The sequence below is a fragment of the Cyprinus carpio genome, chromosome B5, assembly GCF_018340385.1.
Source record: "Cyprinus carpio isolate SPL01 chromosome B5, ASM1834038v1, whole genome shotgun sequence".
In the NCBI taxonomy this organism is placed as follows: Eukaryota; Metazoa; Chordata; class Actinopteri; order Cypriniformes; family Cyprinidae; genus Cyprinus; species Cyprinus carpio.
The window spans coordinates 23,366,788-23,384,875 of record NC_056601.1 but is presented as its reverse complement, the minus strand read 5'-3'; the positions used below and the strand labels follow the sequence as shown (position 1 = coordinate 23,384,875).

The 18,088-nt window shown below is 35.9% G+C and overlaps 2 protein-coding genes across 2 annotated transcripts; both read left to right on the top strand.

Moving 5' to 3' along the window:
• The first annotated feature begins 891 nt into the window (after positions 1 to 891).
• On the top strand, positions 892 to 3,327 carry LOC109090130 (V-type proton ATPase subunit G 1-like). Its single transcript, XM_042724975.1, has 3 exons — positions 892 to 1,093; positions 1,788 to 1,888; positions 2,556 to 3,327. Exons 1-3 carry the CDS (start codon positions 1,012 to 1,014, stop codon positions 2,727 to 2,729), a joined length of 357 nt encoding a protein of 118 aa, XP_042580909.1. The 5' UTR covers positions 892 to 1,011; the 3' UTR covers positions 2,730 to 3,327.
• Positions 3,328 to 4,277: 950 nt separating this feature from the next.
• LOC109090631 (high affinity copper uptake protein 1-like) lies at positions 4,278 to 17,374 on the top strand. The gene is given in 6 exon segments (XM_042724971.1): positions 4,278 to 4,489; positions 14,640 to 14,779; positions 15,005 to 15,077; positions 15,627 to 15,795; positions 17,026 to 17,172; positions 17,174 to 17,374. Coding segments are annotated over 5 exon segments (558 nt in total). The 5' UTR covers positions 4,278 to 4,489; positions 14,640 to 14,662; the 3' UTR covers positions 17,226 to 17,374.
• Positions 17,375 to 18,088: the final 714 nt, after the last annotated feature.

Here is an 18,088-nt window from a genome sequence, read left to right as displayed (position 1 = left end):
AGTTTTTTATTCTTCAATTTGATTTTCAATAATTTATAATAATAATAATAATATATTTATAAATAATACATTTATATCTATTTTATTTGTTTGGAAACAAATTCCCAGTGTTAATTTACTTACTATTGTAGATTTTGATAATATTTTGAATTAGTTGAGTTTTATCATTTCTGTTTTTATTTTACTTTTAGTTAGTTTTAGTAGTTTCCTTGTGTTATGTCATTTTAGTTTTTTTATATTCACTTTTTTATTATATTTTTATATTCATTTATTTTCAGTCATTGTATATAGTTTTAGGTTTTAGTTTTTGTTTATTTACTTTTGAGTATTTTAGCACTTCAACTTAAACTAAATAAAATATGAAATGTTGCTTTGGCAACAAAAAAAATGTTTTATCTCAGTTAATGTTTATTTTATTTCATGAAAATGTTTTTTATGTTCATATTTTTAGTTAACGATAACCCTGGAAGGACCTTAATGACAGAAGCCAGTCATGAAGCTGAGGGCTGAGCTTTAATGAACTGATGAACCTGAAGATAGCGAAATAAAATGGATACGGAAAATATATATATATATATTTAACAAGGTTAACTAGCTTGCTAAGTCATTATCAGCAAGTCACAAGCCAGGCCCTGCCGTTCATTAAAAGTATGCTCTCTTTTGGTGGCTGGGAAAAGTGTCTCATGTAGGGTTTAACAAAGAACATCTGTGAGATTAAAGTGCTACTAGACTTGAAGTAAACTGATGGCAAAAATGGGGAATAAAATTAAAATGAAGTAAATTATGAATTTTTAATATTATGATTTGAATATTTCAAAACAGTGAGATTACTAAATGTGGACATACAGCGCGTGAACGTGAATAGTAGGAATGCCCCCTGATGGAAGCTGCGGTCTCGCGCAGTCACGTGATTTTCATCAGGTGACGTTCACTCGACCTTCTCCACTGCGGGAGCTACGGACATCCAAACGTCTCCATCCGCAGCGCTTCAAATATATCCCGTACCGAAGCATGGCGAGCCAATCTCAGGGCATCCAGCAGCTGTTGCAGGCGGAGAAACGAGCCGCGGAAAAGGTCGCAGAAGCCCGTAAAAGTAAGTTGCCGTTTTGCTTGTCATCGCTGCAGACTAGCGCTTAGCTAACATGCTAACTGGCCAACAAGTCCCTGCCGATGTTTTCTGTATATATACAAATAACACAGAGGGGAATGAATGAATTTGAATTGAAAAGACATTTCCCTGACCATGCCAGCCAGATTTGGGAAATGAAGTGTTAATGTTTTTGTTTTTCAGTATTCATTCTTTTCGGCTAACAGCTCTCTATAAAAAAGCCTGTATAATCGATCATATTTACCGGTGCACGACATGACATGTAGAGAATTTTTTTCTTTTGGCCCATTTACACTGAGGATGTCAAAGAATTAAAACACCAGGTAAATTGGAAGGCTTTGTCTCACCACATTTTAACATTTGAAGTCATCTTTTAACTCGTCGTTTTGTGTTTGTTGTTTACATGTGGGAGATACTCAAGTTTCATATTTCATCTTTATAGTGAAGGAAATGATGACTGTAAGTTTACTAAATATCTCCTTTACTCAAGGGTCACAGTGACATTGACTCACTAGACATTCACTCAGTTCCTGTTTTTATAGATTTTTTTTTGCTGAGAGGAATTTCCCTGGCAGAGCAATATTCCACTTTTCAGTTTTTCCTGCCTATACAGTTGTGGCACTGATAGTAACATATTTTTTTTGATAATGCATTTTGTGATGTTGTTTTTTTTTAACAGGAAAAAATCGTCGTCTGAAGCAAGCCAAAGAGGAGGCGCAGGCTGAGATTGAGCAGTACCGTCTGCAAAGGGAGAAAGAGTTTAAGACAAAGGAGGCTGCCGTAAGATTTATTCATTTTTGGTTCAGGCATCCTTTTGTCGCCATATCACTACTTCTGTATTTACATGGGCGAAATCTTGTCAAAAAGTATTTTGGTTCTCTGATTTGAGGAATGCTTTTATTGTAACTTAAATTGTATGGTTACTGGCAGTTATAATGTCTTTCTATTGTAATTTAAGAAGTTCTACCATTTTGAATAATGCCCATATAGTGCTATTGTAAAAAATTTAATTAAATTTTCTCCATAAGGGAATTGATTTTTATCGATAAGAAAGACAAGACATACTGTGAGCTACTTGTTTTGTTAATAGATGGTAATATGCTTTGGTTGAATCATGTTTTACAGCAGAATTCCTGGTGAAAGACTACATTACCCATGATTCCTCAAAAAAAGAAGCCTTAGGATCCTCCCACTCCCTTGAAGCACTGCAAATTACATGATAGTCAATCACCTGTTCTCAAAAAAAAAAAAAAGTTATATTAAACACTTAAATTAATCTCACAATACCTCTGCAGTTCCACTGTGAACCTCGTGGGTCACATGGCTTGTTGGAAAACCCTGACAAATCCGAAAACCTGTCATACTGTAATTGGAAGAAACACACATGTGCATTAGTATTAGTTCTGAATAATGCTTAAGGTTAACGCCCCATTGCTTGGTCCCGCAGGCCCTGGGGTCCCATGGAAACTCTGCTGTAGAGGTGGATAAGGAGACCGTAGATAAGATGAGCCGCATCCAGAGCAGTTATCAGAAGAACAAGGAAGCTGTGCTTGTAAACCTGCTGAAGATGGTGTGCGACATCAAGCCAGAGATCCACGCCAATTACCGCGTCGCTGGATAAACACCTCTATCCAACCACCAACCGTTACAATCCCTAAAGGCCCACAAAGTACTGAGACAAAACTGCTACTACATGTATCTGTTTACAATCCTAATATTTAGATAGCTGGACCACACTGCTTAATAATACACTTCTTATCTACATTATGACATTAACACATTTCCTGGGGTTTGAACAGACATTCATTGATACCTAAACCAGTCAGTGCTCGTGGTACTGCGCACACACATCTCTGCAGTATTTTTCATTGTTTGCAAATATATCTTTGATATGATCCCATGCAAGTCTTTGTCTCTGTTCTTTTAGTTAACTCTAGTATTGTGCAGTATATCAGAGTGAGTTTCTTTGTGAATGATGCCTTTAAATGTTTGTATCTTGATGCTACATTCTTAATTTATAAGTAATCAGATGTTGTTTTATCTAATCGATGTATGCAATATAATTTTTTTTTGTGACAAATCTCATAGTTCTCATAATCTTAATGTTGTATTTGTAATTAAATACACTTCCTCCCGGCGCTCTTGTTCTGTATATGTTGATGGCACTCCTCTATTTCAGCTTGCTGTGAAAATGTAATAAATGTTTGTTTACAAATGGATCTGCACTGTTTTACATGAGAATTCCTCTTTTATTTTTTTTTCTATAATAATTGCTGATGGAGCATAATTATTGAATATTGTTTAACTGTGCTCTACTCTTGAAATCTAAATCTAGGTTTCAGTTAACAATCTGCCACATACGATCTGTTCTAATGTAAAGATCGACCGAGTAGCAACGCTAGGGGTTGCTATTTAACTTTATTGTCCCCGTCTTCGAAATTTATAATTCTCCAAAACCTATTCACTAGTTATAAAACAGCTTAGATGTCTTCACTAGATTCTAATATTATATTTATTGCTCACGGAGAAATATCCTCCACACTTTTCCTGAATAAGTTTAATAAAAAGCTTAATTCTATTTACAAATCTACAACTTGAGCTGTAGATTTAATATACACAAATAAAAATAAGCGCTTATTTTTTTATTTTTTTTTTAAAGGCTAATTTTCATTGGTGGCGAAACATAAGGCATTAAAACGATAAACGTTGCCAAAGCGTAAAGACAATATTTCAAACAATTCTTTGTCAACATCAAGCATTAGTTGCCATGTGGCAACGGAAGTAAGGGAAGTTTTTATTGCATCACATCACCGCGGAACACATGGAAATCTCTTCAAAATACTAGTTGTTTTTAAAATAATCTTTATTTTTCGTTATTAAAAAGAATAGAATAGACAATCCATGACTGCTTGTTAATCAGCGGAAGAAAATGCAGATAGAAAAGGCTTTGTGTTTTATTCTTTACCATGTTAGAACTGAGAACAAGCTTGTAATGTTTCTTGTTTTTGTACTTAAAAATAATACTATTTAAATACAATTATTTTAAAGAGAATTTAAAATAATGCTACAAAGAATAACAAACTGTATTATGTGTGCCTGTATTTTATTGATTTAAACGACTAAGTTAGCATAGAAAATGCTAATAAAAAACCTGTCAATCCGTTCACTTTGAGACGACGGAGTTTTCTCTGGAGACTTTTATTGTGTATTCGGTTCCGCGTTGTGGCGGACTTCACACTGTCACTTCTCTGAGTCGGAGCATCTCGCCGCTGGTCAGTGCAACGATTAAGTTGATTTACACTTGTCCCAAAACTGATGATCTGCAGTTAATCTCAAAAACAGCAAAGGGACCTGTGCACGCATTCGTCGCATGCTGTGAAGGTGAGATTTATGTGACTCTTTGCAGCTCAGTGGAGTATGTTTCCCGTGTAATCTGTGTTGCTGTGACCTCTGAGAAGACATTTGCGCTTCTGCTCTCACTCTCTCTGGCTCATCTATGGCTCATCTCTGTGGATAGCGACTATTCAGCGATAGTTCATTAACGCTACCGAGATTTTGTAATATTTTGTACTCAACAGTAGATGATATTGTCTAAATGCGCTGTACTTGAAGTCGGTTATGCTGGTTTGATAGTCTTCTAGCATCTACATCAGATATTAAAGTGTCAGGGCAGATATATTTTATATTGTCAAAATAGTTGCTCGTGCAGGTCATTCTTGGTTATTATGCTCAGCATTTTCACTTTTAATAAACTTGCAATCCTGATGCATACTTAACTGTTTAGTTTTAGAGTGCCCTTGAGCAACTAAAATGAGAAGTCTTTCCAAACCCATAAGGCTTGCTTTCGTTCGTGTAACACAGAAGAAATCTTGCAGAAGTTTTGCTGGATGTCCCAGCTGCTGTGTTCATTACCTTTTACATATTCCAGGACAGTGTTATTTCAGAATTTTAAATATAAATACTAATACAATTATGCTTTTTGATTGGTTATTATTGTAATATTTAATATTATTTTAAATCATATTTATTTTAGTCATTTTTTTTTAGTATTTTTTAATTTAAATGCATATGTTTTAAATGGCGGTTTTAGTAATTTAGAACTAAAATTTTATTTCTGATTTTTTTTTTTTAAATAAGAGTTTTATTTAATAATTTAATAAGTATGTTTTATCCCATTTCGGCTTTTAAAGTTAAATTTTTTTATTTATTATTTTTATTGTTCGTTAACAATAACCACATTGTTCCAGGTTTTTGCAGAAAGCTGCGTTCTGTGAAACATAAAGTACATCCAAATGCGGCTTATGGTCATGTAAATGCGTAAACAACATTCTTACATTTTCCTAAGTGTGGCATGCGTGTGGAAAATACCGGATAAATAATGTGGAGAGAAAGCTGGTTACTGACTGAGCTGAATGTGTTTAAGAGCACAGTGCTAACACAGTGCATGTAAATCAATGCTGCTTTGCTTTAAGCAGCTTTCTTGTAATAACCATTTTCTAATGTGTATGTAAACCCGTGGTTCTCAAACTTTCTGACTGCAAGGCCCCCCAGTGACAACAGTATTAGAAGGCTTGTGATTTACTGGATAAGGATTAAGGCTAAGGATTTTAACAAAATTTTTTTTTACTTACGATTTCTGGCCCTACAAATGTGTAGAGCTTGACATAACTAGAATGTTGTATTTCTGCATGCATATATGTGTTTATGTTTGTGTGTGTGTGTGAGTGTGTGTCATATTGAGACCCCTTACCACCGGCCCTGGTGACCTAGTTGGGAACCACTGATTGAAACACAGTGAGAGTGAATGGGGACTACAGACATGAAACTCAAAAATGCTTAAAAAGAAAACATAAGCACAGTAAAAGTAGTCCATATGACATACATCCAGTATTCTATGTGTTTTGTTTTAATCTTTTTTTTAGTTTTGTGTGAGGAAATGTAATGCACTGAGATGAAAAAACAGCAATTTGGACATTTTACTAAACTTCTCACTTTGTTTTCATTGTAAAGAAAGACACCGGTCCTTTGTCATATATTCATTCTGTCCTCTAAAAATGGTTTTGATGGGGTTGTGTGAAAAAGTTAAGATAACTCTGCTGTAATACAGAGCTACACAACTCAATTGTTAGACTTCAAGGAAAAAACTATTTACAGAAACTTGCTTTTGTTCCTGGATACAGACTTTTTTTTTTTCTTTTAAAAGGAAGTTAGTATCAAAAGTGGGGGAAGGAAGGATACTGGATTGATTGTTTTGCTGAACCAGAAAACCAGGTATTGAAACTCTGCGACCCGGTTGGATGAGGTCCTGTGCCATATTTCATCAGCATTGTCTAGAATGTCAGTGATGTTGACTATCTTTGTAGACTTTAGTAGTACACCATACAACTATTGTGTAGAATCTACCTTGTTTTTTACTCGTATGTAAAGGCGTGTAAAATACTTTGATTTGGACCTGTATGAAAGTGCAGTAGCAGGTCAGGGCAACACTAGCTCATTGTCTCTCTTGTTGCATGAGTGGACGCTGCTGTGTGTGTGTGTGTGTGTGTGGGTTCACTACCGTGTGTGTGCGCTTGGATGGGTGAAATGCAGAGCACGAATTCCGAGTATGGGACAGGGACACCATACTTGGCCTCACATCATGTCAATTTTTACATTTATTTTTAATTCATTAGACAAGACTTGAGTGATTTTGTTTAATTTTTTTATATAAATAGCTCACCTATGTTGGTAATTAGATACAAGCTATAGGGTTTCAAAAACATCCCCAGTTTGACTTTAACATATTCCTAAGTGATTTAAATTCATGTGATTTTGATAGGTCTATTAAAAGTTCAAGCTCAGATGGTTTGGTTTTTAAATTAACTAGCCATATTGGAATATGGTTTCTGTATTGCGTCACACTGTTATACATATTGGTTTTCTGAAATAGAAACTAGGGCTTTGTGCCTGCATTTATTTTGCATGAAAATTATATTTCACCCTCTTTCTGTAATTTCTATTACTGTAATATTCAATTCAAGTTTATTTGTAGCACTTTTCACAATACAAACCGTTGCAAAGCAGCTTTACAGAATATGAAATATGTTTCTTATTAATCTTATTAAAATCAACGTTTTTATATATTTTTTATAAGTTAAATTCACTACAAAAACTCTACTATGTAATATAAATAACGCAAAATGTACATAATATATAATTTGTAAAACTTTTTCAGTAATATGTTTAGCATTACAGAACTTGCAATGAAAATATGAGAATGCAAAGTATCAGAATAGTCCTAAAAATAGTAAGGCTTGATTTTCCCAGCATCAAGTCTGCATGAATTGAAAATTCACCCTGTCTGTTTTCTAAAAGCATATTATTGATCTTATTGGGAATGAATCCATCAGTGCATGTCTTTATTTATTTGTCATTTTGACCTCATACTTTTTCAAAATGAAATCTTTCAATGAAACAACCGATCTGGCACTACTTCTGATTCATCACGACTTTACATATATATATATATATATATATATATATATATATATATTATATATATATATATATATATATATATATTGTGGTACCAACCAACAGATGATGCTTTTAGTACAGTCAGTTAATAATAATAATGACGTATGTTTGCTGAGAGTGCTGTGATTTCTTAGATTCACTCTAACTGTTGAGCAGAACTGTTTGTTTAACCATATAATACATGACTTCTGGTAAACCAAACAAAATACACATTACAGTTCAACATTTGTTGGCTGTTGTGAAATTTTGAAATGTTGCTCAGTTGCTCTTTGTTCCTCATCTTGACCTCTGCACTAACACTGGTAGATTACACTACTAGTGCTATTGAACACAGTTAATGCTGGCTCATGTTGCTGCCCTCTTCACATTCATTTGCTTGCATTTCTGTTTTATGACCTGCCAATTAGAAGGTTATGTGGTCTGAACATCATAACGATTAGCAATGATTGACCAAATCCTTGTCTTTTATCCAAGCACTCAAAAGATCATTGATACCATCATTTTTTAAAGGTGCTGTGTGTAGGATTGACACCGAGTGGTTGAACTTGGTATTGCAGTCCAAATTCAAAATATTGGAGAGGGGTTTTTCACCCTGCCCCTCCTCCTCAGACTTGCCGCACGCAGGTTGCCAGATTGACGACACAAACAAGAACGAGCGCACTTGATGATGAATGAAATGAAATACGCTGTGTTTTCTGCCAACTGGCAACCCGGGGGGCCAAAATACAATTGGGTAAACTGGCAGTGGGTGGATTTCACAAACCATAACAAACACTGACATTCCGGCCCTGAACACACATATTCAAAAAAGAATAACTGACTGTAGCATTGTTTTTCAGATAAACAATTATGTTAATTTAGCATGTTTCTTAAATATCTGCAAACATATTATGGTATTTTTATGCTTTATTAGAGTCAAAATCTTACATACAGCACCTTTAAGTAATGATTAAGGCTACGTCCACACAAAGCCAGAGCTTTCCCTATCCAATCTTTTTTTTTTCCCTTGTCTCAAGAAATATCTGCGTCCACACGAAACCGACACAAAACTATGTAGTATACATGCCAGACCAGCTTGTGGCGCTGTAATTATGCCACAGAGATACACTAAAAACGGACAAGAAAACTTGGACTATGCTCATAAACCTTACGCACGGTATACAAACGAACATGGAACAATACATTTATTAACCTGTGTTAATGTTTGTTAATAAAAAGACAATCGTTTGGTGTTTGTTCATGTTTTTTGTTGCTGTTACGTGACGTAGCGGTGTCTGACTAGGGGCGAGATGTGGGCTGATGACGTCATCATTTCAGAAAATATACGGATTCGCTGTCCACACGAAAACGCAAGTGCAATGTTTCAGATTTATCTACTCTGGGATAAATTGTTAAAAAAAAAATATCGGTTTCACTCTCCCAAAACGCTGGATCCTTCTGGACGAAACGCCTATACGATACAAAATTAATGCTGATATTGATGTGCAAATATTTAACACATTTTAAACCCCTCCCTTTTTGATTTCTTACTGTCTGTTGTTTATCTTTATGGGAACAAGCACATAGCACATAATTGGATCACTTGTACAGTTCAACATCGTTAAAAGCTGTTCTTTGAACATCGATAATGTTCTTCTTAAAGCACACGTACTTTACCCGTTATGAGCAAACTCAGCCACAGGTTTGCTTTATGACTGTTGAGGAAAGGTCATAATTTGCACAAACAATCAAAACCTATTTGGACTAATAAAATTGTTTTGTATTGTGACATCAGCGGAGTTTTCATTCACCATTTATGCTGTTCTGTTATTGACAAAGTGAACATATGCAATAAAAGTATGCAAATCCAATTGGCCTTTGATGTCATCCTTGAAGAAATGAATTGTTGCATGAAAAGTTTTGGTGTATCACAAAATACATAAAAATATTGATACAGTAAAGATTTGTTTGGAATATAAGTTCGATTTTATGCACCCTTGAACATTTTACCAAGAAACAGCAAAAAACAGCAATTTCTAAGTTCCGAAAACTGTTCTGGTGTGATACGTAACCAAGCGCTGTGAGCTTGAATGAGGTTAAATTGCAATCAGAAACAACAAGCCAAAAAGACAAGATGGCAGGTCCTGCCATTGTAAACCGTGAAAACGTTACATAAAATAAAATGTAACATAACATTCTTATCATACTGGATACAGTCTGTAAGACTGTCAAAGGTCTTTACTATTTATTTATTTTTTCATGGGAGCCGCACTGATAGGGCAGAGTAAATCAGAGAGCAACTTTTACCGCAAAGTATCAAAAGCTAAATCTAGTCACAAAAAGCATGTCTTTTTATCAATCTGTCATCCCTGATATGCAATGCAATGCAATACAAAAGGGGCTATCATTCTTTATCATTTACCAGTCAAATTTGTAACTGAGACAAGATGATTAAAAAAAAAAAAAGCAGTATTACCTTAATGTTGGAAAGATTATACTAGCCCATCATGCATCTAACCATCCATGTGCACACTCGGTGTTAAGAGCTGTTAAGATTAAAACTGCCAACTCCGCAGTGAGTCAGTGTCATGGATGTAGGACAGAGCAAGTGTAAATATATTTTCTAGTCTATATCTCCATCTTGTTGTAAATAGAGCAGACAGTGTCTAACTGTGTCTACACCGTTAGATAACAAGAATAACAACGGCAGCTATTTTCATGAAAATCAAATACACTTCTTCAGTTTTTGAATTTTAGGTAGGCTAGATTAATATATTAAATACATTTTAATTAGCCTAATACAATTAATAAAATTAAGAAGAATGTAAGAATTTCGTTTTGAAAAATTGCCATTTATCTGCATGCATAATTTTAGACAATTATCCAAGAATTTCGGTACAAACAGTAAACATTAGGCCTGCTAGAGACATTTTATGTCGGAGCGGGATCTGAGCGGGAATTGGTTTATGGCGAGGGTGAGCGGAATATTAACGGGGCGCTTGCTTGGTGCGGCTGAGCGACTGAGTGGAGCGCACGTCCATACAGCGGGAAACGTAGCGGAGCTTCACACCATGGGCGGAGCGGGGGGTGGCTAATTGGGCTTAAGCCCCGAATGTTTTGTCAAAAGCCCCGAATCTTTTTTAAAATAACTTTAACTTTGTTTAATTTCCTCTCAATCTTTCAGGCTGGGGCGGCAAAAAATGAAACAAAAGCTCTATTACCGTGCGTGGTGGTGGACGGTAATGCATCGCGCATCACTCAGCTTGTATGCCAACTGCCAATAAAAACTAACGAAGAAGAATATAAATCTTCTTCTTCGTCGTTGTCATCAGGGGCTGGCAGGCTTTTTTATTTCACCGGCGTCGTAGTGAGCTCACTGGCTAACCGGCTGAAATGAACATTATGGATATAACAACATTTTTTAAAAGGATCACTAACAGTAAACCTCACCGGCCGGAGAGAGATTCAGAAGCAGCGTCAGAGGAACTGTGGACAAGTGTTACAAATGTAACCCCCTCCCCCAAAAAAAACCTAAACACACAGCTTGTATCAAATGCTTAAGCCCATTCTGAACTACGGGAGCCCTGAGTGGAGCGCCGGCGGATGTTAAAAAGAAAACCGATTTTCATTCAAACAAATCGATGTAAACTACACATTCGAGTTAATCGATAAAATCGATTTATCGCCCAGCCCTATGTTCTGATGATTCTGTGTTTCCCGTAAAGGATGTCACAAACCAAAAAACAGAAACGCCGCCCTGCCTCGTTAATTACTGAGCACATTGTTTCCAATGACGCGCACTCCACAGACTCACTGCGCCGCATCCTGTCTTTAACTGCCGAACCGTAATCAGAACCAGAACTGCTAGGCGGAACTGGAACCAGAAAATTTCTAACGATTCCAAACACTAATTTTCTTACAGTTGTGAGTTTATATCTCACAATTGCATTTTATGAAGTTAGAATTGTGAGATAGAACCTCGCAAATCTGAGAAAATCAGTTTTGACTTTTTTCTGTTTGTAATTTGGAATATGTAGTATGGAAGGCTGTTTGTGCCACTGAATGAAAAAAAAAAACCTCACAATTTTTTACCTCACAATTCTTACAAAACATTTTTTTTCTTGCAATTGCAAACTTATTCGGAAAAGAAAATTCTGAGAGAAAAAAAGTTAAAATTGCGAGTTTATATTACTCAATTCTGAGAAAAAATCATGGTTGCAAAAAAAAAATCCAAATTTTTAGATAAAAGGCCACAATTACCAGTTCAGTGGCAGAAAGAGGCTTCCATACTACATAATAGGGATGCGCGGTATAACGATACTGGAAAAATACCAATATCTATTATATTTCAAACAGTATATCATTTTGCTCAATTCGGTATTTCATGCGCTGCTGTTCCGAAGTTTACCTGTAGGTGGCAGTGCTTCCCAAATTGATGCAAAACCAGTAAACCTGAAGAACAATGCCATGGATCAAACAGAAGAAACTCTATTAACGCGCCCTGAAACTAATAAATACAGTAGAAGTGAAATATGGCATTACTTTGCATACAAAACAGATGATAAAGGTGAACGAACTGACCACAGGATTCAACATATCAAATCTAGCTAAGCTTTTGTCATGTGCTCATCCTGATCTTTTCCGAGAATTAAGAGATCGACAGGTTAGTGCATCATTCATAAATTCAGACTTAATTTGAACTTTTATTCACAACTGATCAATGCACAAACATAAGATGTGATGCAGTAAACACGAAAGCTCAAACATGTGACGCTAGAACCAGTGACATTTTAGTCACATATATGCACTTTTCAAACAGTCAAATATTAATTTAATTTGAATGAAACGAGTTGATTCAAATGAACAGTTTTGCTATATTAATTTAAGTATTAATAATATGAAGGGAATGATTCTGCCACATTGTCGACCGCTAACACGAAGCAGCCGAGAGAGAGAGAGAGATTTTTATTTAAAGCTTTTTCTTTGGCTTAAATCTTAGTCTGAAATCTGAAAACAATCTGAGGGAAAGAGAAATAATAATGTGATTTTGAATATTACTTTGTTAGAATAACACTTGAAAAAAAAAACATTTGTTATAATTCATCAACAGCATTACAGCACTTATTAATGTAGGTCAATGATTATTTATAAATGATAAATGTAGGCTACTAATACATGTTTAGTATGTTAACATTACTTTATGCATTAAACACATACCTAACATTACCCAAGATTAATAAATATTATAAATGATAATCAATTAATTTTTTTTTTCCTCCATTTTTTTTGTTTGTTTTCAGTTCACTTATTTTTTGAGGCTGGTTTTTTGCTACCTATGGTATCGATTTAGTATTACTTTCTGGTATCGTACCGAAGCAAAATAAAGGTATCGAGCCATCCCTACTAAATAATTACCTTACTTCCATTTGTGTTATAAAAATTATCATTTAAGGGCTATTGTTCAAAAAGGTGGCAAGTATAACAATACAGAATTAGCAGTTTGTCCAAACTTTTGACTGGCACTATATAGTGAGTGGATGAAGAGAGGAGGTATTTCCAGGGTTTTGTGGGTGTGGCTAAAACCTTGTGATTGGATTAATGGCAGAAGAGGGAAATGAAAAGCATATGAGAGGTCACATGAGAAGTCAGTGCAGTCCGAAGAGCCTCACGCTTCATCCCTAATACTGTTCCTGAACACTATCGCTGTCTTGCTGCACATTACTCGCTAATTGCACCTGTTTGCTGAGAGATACTGTGAGAAGAAAAGCCTGACTGGAAATACTTGTACATTTTTGTAGTTCCAAACAGAAAGAAAAAAACTCAATTGAAAAAGCCAACTTCAGAGAGGTGACAGATTTTGCTTGGGTGAGTTATTTCTGGGGAAATTCTTCATTGGATTCAATTTAGTTTTTTTTTTTTATTTTTTATTTTTTGTATTGTATTGTGTTCGACAGTCAGAATTTTTAGAAGATTATATTGTTTTTGTACATAAAAACGTATAACTTTGACCTAGTGTGCAGACGTGTAAGTTATAAGAGAGCGGTCACATGATGTGTTTTACTTCTTGACAACGGTGCACATTGTCTGGACAGTGTATGAAGACAGCAAACAAGCAGATATTTATTTTCTGAGTGTACTTTCTGACTTGATTTTCCCCTTCTTTCACTGTTCCTCAGTTGACCTGGTTAGACCTGAATCTGAGCTAATTGTGAGGAAAAATTCCATCCCACGCTTGTAAAACAGTAGCCAAGTGTCTGCTTAGTCAAACAACAAAATGCTGACTACTGGTTAGTACAGATAGTATAGATAATCACATTCATTAGTCTGGTGTGTGTCACATACAGCCATCTCTGATATGTGTTTTATCCCCGAGGCTGTCCCAGACCTTTAGAAAAGCATGCTTGCCACTTAATGGGGAAAGTAATTGTTTTATAGAGGTAACTGTTTGATTATCTGGACGATGTTGCCGAGGTGAATAGCCTGGGGTTGTTGGAGCATTTGATTAGTGAAGGTCTCTTGTGTCTGTTTTTCCTTTGACAGAATTTGAACACTTTTTAACAACTGAAAATAACCAGAGGCTTCATTTAATACTCCGAGACCATGAGAAAAATATATAAAATTAACCCTTTAATATATCCACTAAAAAGCACTGCTACTACACCAGTTGATTAAAAGTCATTGCTCAGAAGAGTGAAGTTATTTTGCACTTAGCAGATGCAACTTAGTTACATATTATATAAATAATGCAATGATATTCAGATATTTACAAGTATCCAAATACTCTTTGAAGGCTGCTGTAGGCTATTTCTGGCTGCTGCTTTTAACCTGCAGATCAGGATTTATCTTGCAAAGCATCTGCATAGTATCAGTCTCCCAGAGCTAAAAAGCTACTTTCAAGATCTAGAAACACTTGAAACGTTCAGCTATAGTATGATCTGCTCCTTTCATTTAACAGAATAGTTCTAGAACATTCTTTATTATTCTAGAGAGCTGTCAAACGCATAACTTGAATGTTTGCACTCTGATCTCTCCCCAGCACCTCTGTGAAGTAAGATAAAAATGTCAAATCCACACAGTCACCATATGCACCCAACCATGCAGTCAGATGTCTCAGACCATCATGGCGACCATGTGATGTCCCCCGACAAAGGCCACGGAGATCACATGATGATGATGGTAAGACCACCAGGAGTCCATTAAGCCTGTTTGTCAGTATTAAGACGGTTCACTTGATAAAAATCCATCTTCGCATTAAACAAAGACGTGATCATGTTATCTGTTCATTTAAAGTTGTTGTTCAGTGGAAGTAAGGCTACTGCTTCTTTAACATATTATCAGAATTGTGTTATTCATTATGGGAAAAAACATAGGTTGAACACATTGATTCATTTATTCTTTCAGCAAATGACCTTCTACTTCGGCTACAAAAATGTGGAGCTGCTATTCGCTGGGCTGGTCATCAACACACCAGGAGGTAAGATGGTGTTTTTCTAAATTGGTGAAATTTTGCTGCATATGCAGCACGGTGATATGGAGAGGCACAGATGAGACCGTTGACAAAGGAATTATTGAATAAAGTCGTTATTTTTTTGTTTTCTTCACTTACAAAAAGTGTTCCCGTCGCTTCATATAACCCAGATTGCACGTCTGATGGCAGATGGATTATTCTGAAGATGACTTTAATACCTTTTATGGACCTTGACACTGTTAATTACTTGGCAGTCTATGGGACAGTCACAAGCCTCAAGGTTTTCATCCAAAATATCTTAAATTGTGCTTTTACGGGTTTGGAATGACATGGGGGTAAGTGATTAATGACAAAATTTTCATTTTAGGGTGGAGTATCCCTTTAAGGGCAAGTGTACTGGTTGCACAGGTTTTAATAAGCTGATGCATCTGAATTACGAGAACAAAGCAGAATATTTTTGCAGCCAGGAAGTTCCGGGTACACTGGGGTAATAAGATAAAGAAGGTGACAATGTGAAGTTTCCTGGGTTTTAACCCCCCTCATCCTCGTCTCTAGGAATGGTTGGCGCGTGCATTGGTGTGTTCTTGCTGGCTGTGTTCTACGAGGGTCTGAAGATCGCCCGTGAGTTCCTATTGAGAAGGAATCAGGTGAACGTGCGTTACAACTCCATGCCTGTCCCAGGAGCTGATGGCACCGTGCTCATGGAGACACATAAAACAGTCGGGTCAGTGAACGGAGTACTCATGTTTTCAGGATACAATGCAAAAAATGACCCTGTCTTCTTGGTGAACCTTTGTGATCTTCTTGTGAATGATTCATCAGTACTCAAGAATGTTTTTGTTATCTTTCATCAACTTGAAGAAACTTTTCCTTTCAGCACTTATCAGGCCGTGTGTTTTTCAGTTCTCTGTTATGATATGGAATGGCCACTTTGCACTCCATGTTTCACATGAACTACGTAAAAGTCAAATTGGTTGTGAAAGCAATTGCATGTTGACCTTAAAGTTATAAATACTGAAACTGGTCCATAAATGTGACCATTAGCCCCACAAAACTGTTGCAGTCCAAATTTAAAACGAGAACTGGAGTTTGTATGCGCTATATACAGTACATATTTATGGAAGCCCATTTCTGCCACATAAGAAAAAAATCATGCTTTGATAAGACATAATTATGGCACAAGTTAATGATAAAAGAAAATGATCAGATTAAAAAGTCAGAGGTATGACATACCAAGTCATAAATATAAAATAAAGTCAAAATTGACCTATTAAGTTATAAAATAAAAAAAATCATAATAAAAAAAAGTCAACATTAAAGTCAAACATATGGGAGAAGCCATAGTTTTGGCACTCAAAATTCAGACAAGCCATAATTATAATATAAAGTACTAACAATTACTTTTAATGTCATTATGGACTTTTATCTCATAAAGTCTGACTACTTATTATGTCATAATTCGGACTTATGTTGTGATTAAGCATTTTAAAAAAAGTACACAAAAATAAGCGTGGTAATATAAAGAAATGTTAATAATTGGCCTTTATATTGTATATATATTAGGACTAAAGCCAAATGAGACGATTCAGATATTATCTCTATTATTAGATGTATAAAAATTAGATGTATCAATTTATTCATATAGTATCCAGTATTTTTTTTTTCTCTCTTTTTCATTTTGAATCACCACCTTGTTTGAAAACCCCTGGGTTTGCAAACCTCTAGCTCCGATTGAAAACATTTTTCATCACCGCTTTTTAAAATGAGCAAACAGGCAAACACAAATCAACGTTAAGCCTGTTTACATTGATCTAATCATCTCCTGGATGTAGTCATAGCCACACGAGTGACCTCCTGTAGGTAAACATGCATTTCCCAGGTTGTCTTCACACTGATGACCTGCCATCTCTAATCCTGGAAGAAGCTAAACACCTGCTTCTGTTCTCTCCTCCAGCCAGCGAATGCTGAGTCTCGCGCACTTCTTCCAGACGTTTCTTCACATCATCCAAGTGGTGGTCAGTTACTTCCTCATGCTGGTGTTCATGACATACAACGGGTACCTGTGCATCGCTGTGGCGGCAGGCGCTGGCTTCGGCTACTTCCTTCAGCTGGAAGAAGGCAGTGGTGGTGGATATTACAGAACACTGTCATTAACCTCTCCTGTGTATAACCTCAGAAACACCCACTTCACAATCTCAACATGCACCGCAACTCTATAAGTGTAGTGCACTATATGATTTCTTTAATCTCGGTAAATATCAGCCAAGTGGCTCTATTCATTTTAAAGCTCTAAAGCTCTCATTTTCTTACAAATTAGCCCCATATTTCATATTCCAACAACCGTACATCATCACCATCCTAATAATAGCATAAGTGTGCACAGCCTATCAGTCTACCTCCATAGTACCGACAGTCACAACTGACACTGTTTGTAACATCTCACGGATTCTTGTTTATGAAGGTGCTTCTGGGTGCAAAAGAGCCTTACTAAACCCTTTGCCTTAAATTAGGGAACACACACATACACCCAAGAGGGCGACTGTAGACTCTAAAAGCCAAACTGGATCTGGTGGACCCAATATATATATATATAAGTGATGGGAGGGTGTTTTGTTTTTTTTATTTGGAGGTTGTTATGGCCAAGTGTTTCAAATCGCTGAAACCACCGTTAATAATCAGTGACCATTGTTTAGACATAAACACTGGACTGAATGATGTTTGCACAAGAAAGAGAGGTTTTGGGACTCTTGAGTTTGAAGTCGTACTTTGCTCCCTTTGGAGTGCTTTTAAGTAAATACGGGGAGATTAGTGGAAAATAAATTATATCTGATGCCAGTATCACCGATTTCGTTTTATCATTTATATTTGTAACACTCAACTGTATTTGTTATCAATGTTTTCTGGCTATCTTTATGTGGATACTTTTACGTTATGACATTTTTAAATGAAAAAATGTGCCACATTTGTGATGTTGAGCAAATCATGAGCTGTTTAAAAACATTAAGGTCATCGCTCTG

What these genes read in the sequence shown, in the direction of transcription:
- LOC109090130 (XM_042724975.1), top strand. Translation starts at nt 1,012, where the DNA reads ATGGCGAGCCAATCTCAGGGCATCCAGCAGCTGTTGCAGGCGGAGAAA. An exon ending in GGTCGCAGAAGCCCGTAAAA is followed by an intron (nt 1,094 to 1,787) that starts GTAAGTTGCCGT and finishes TTTTTTTAACAG; the next exon opens with GAAAAAATCGTCGTCTGAAG. An exon ending in TTAAGACAAAGGAGGCTGCC is followed by an intron (nt 1,889 to 2,555) that starts GTAAGATTTATT and finishes TTGGTCCCGCAG; the next exon opens with GCCCTGGGGTCCCATGGAAA.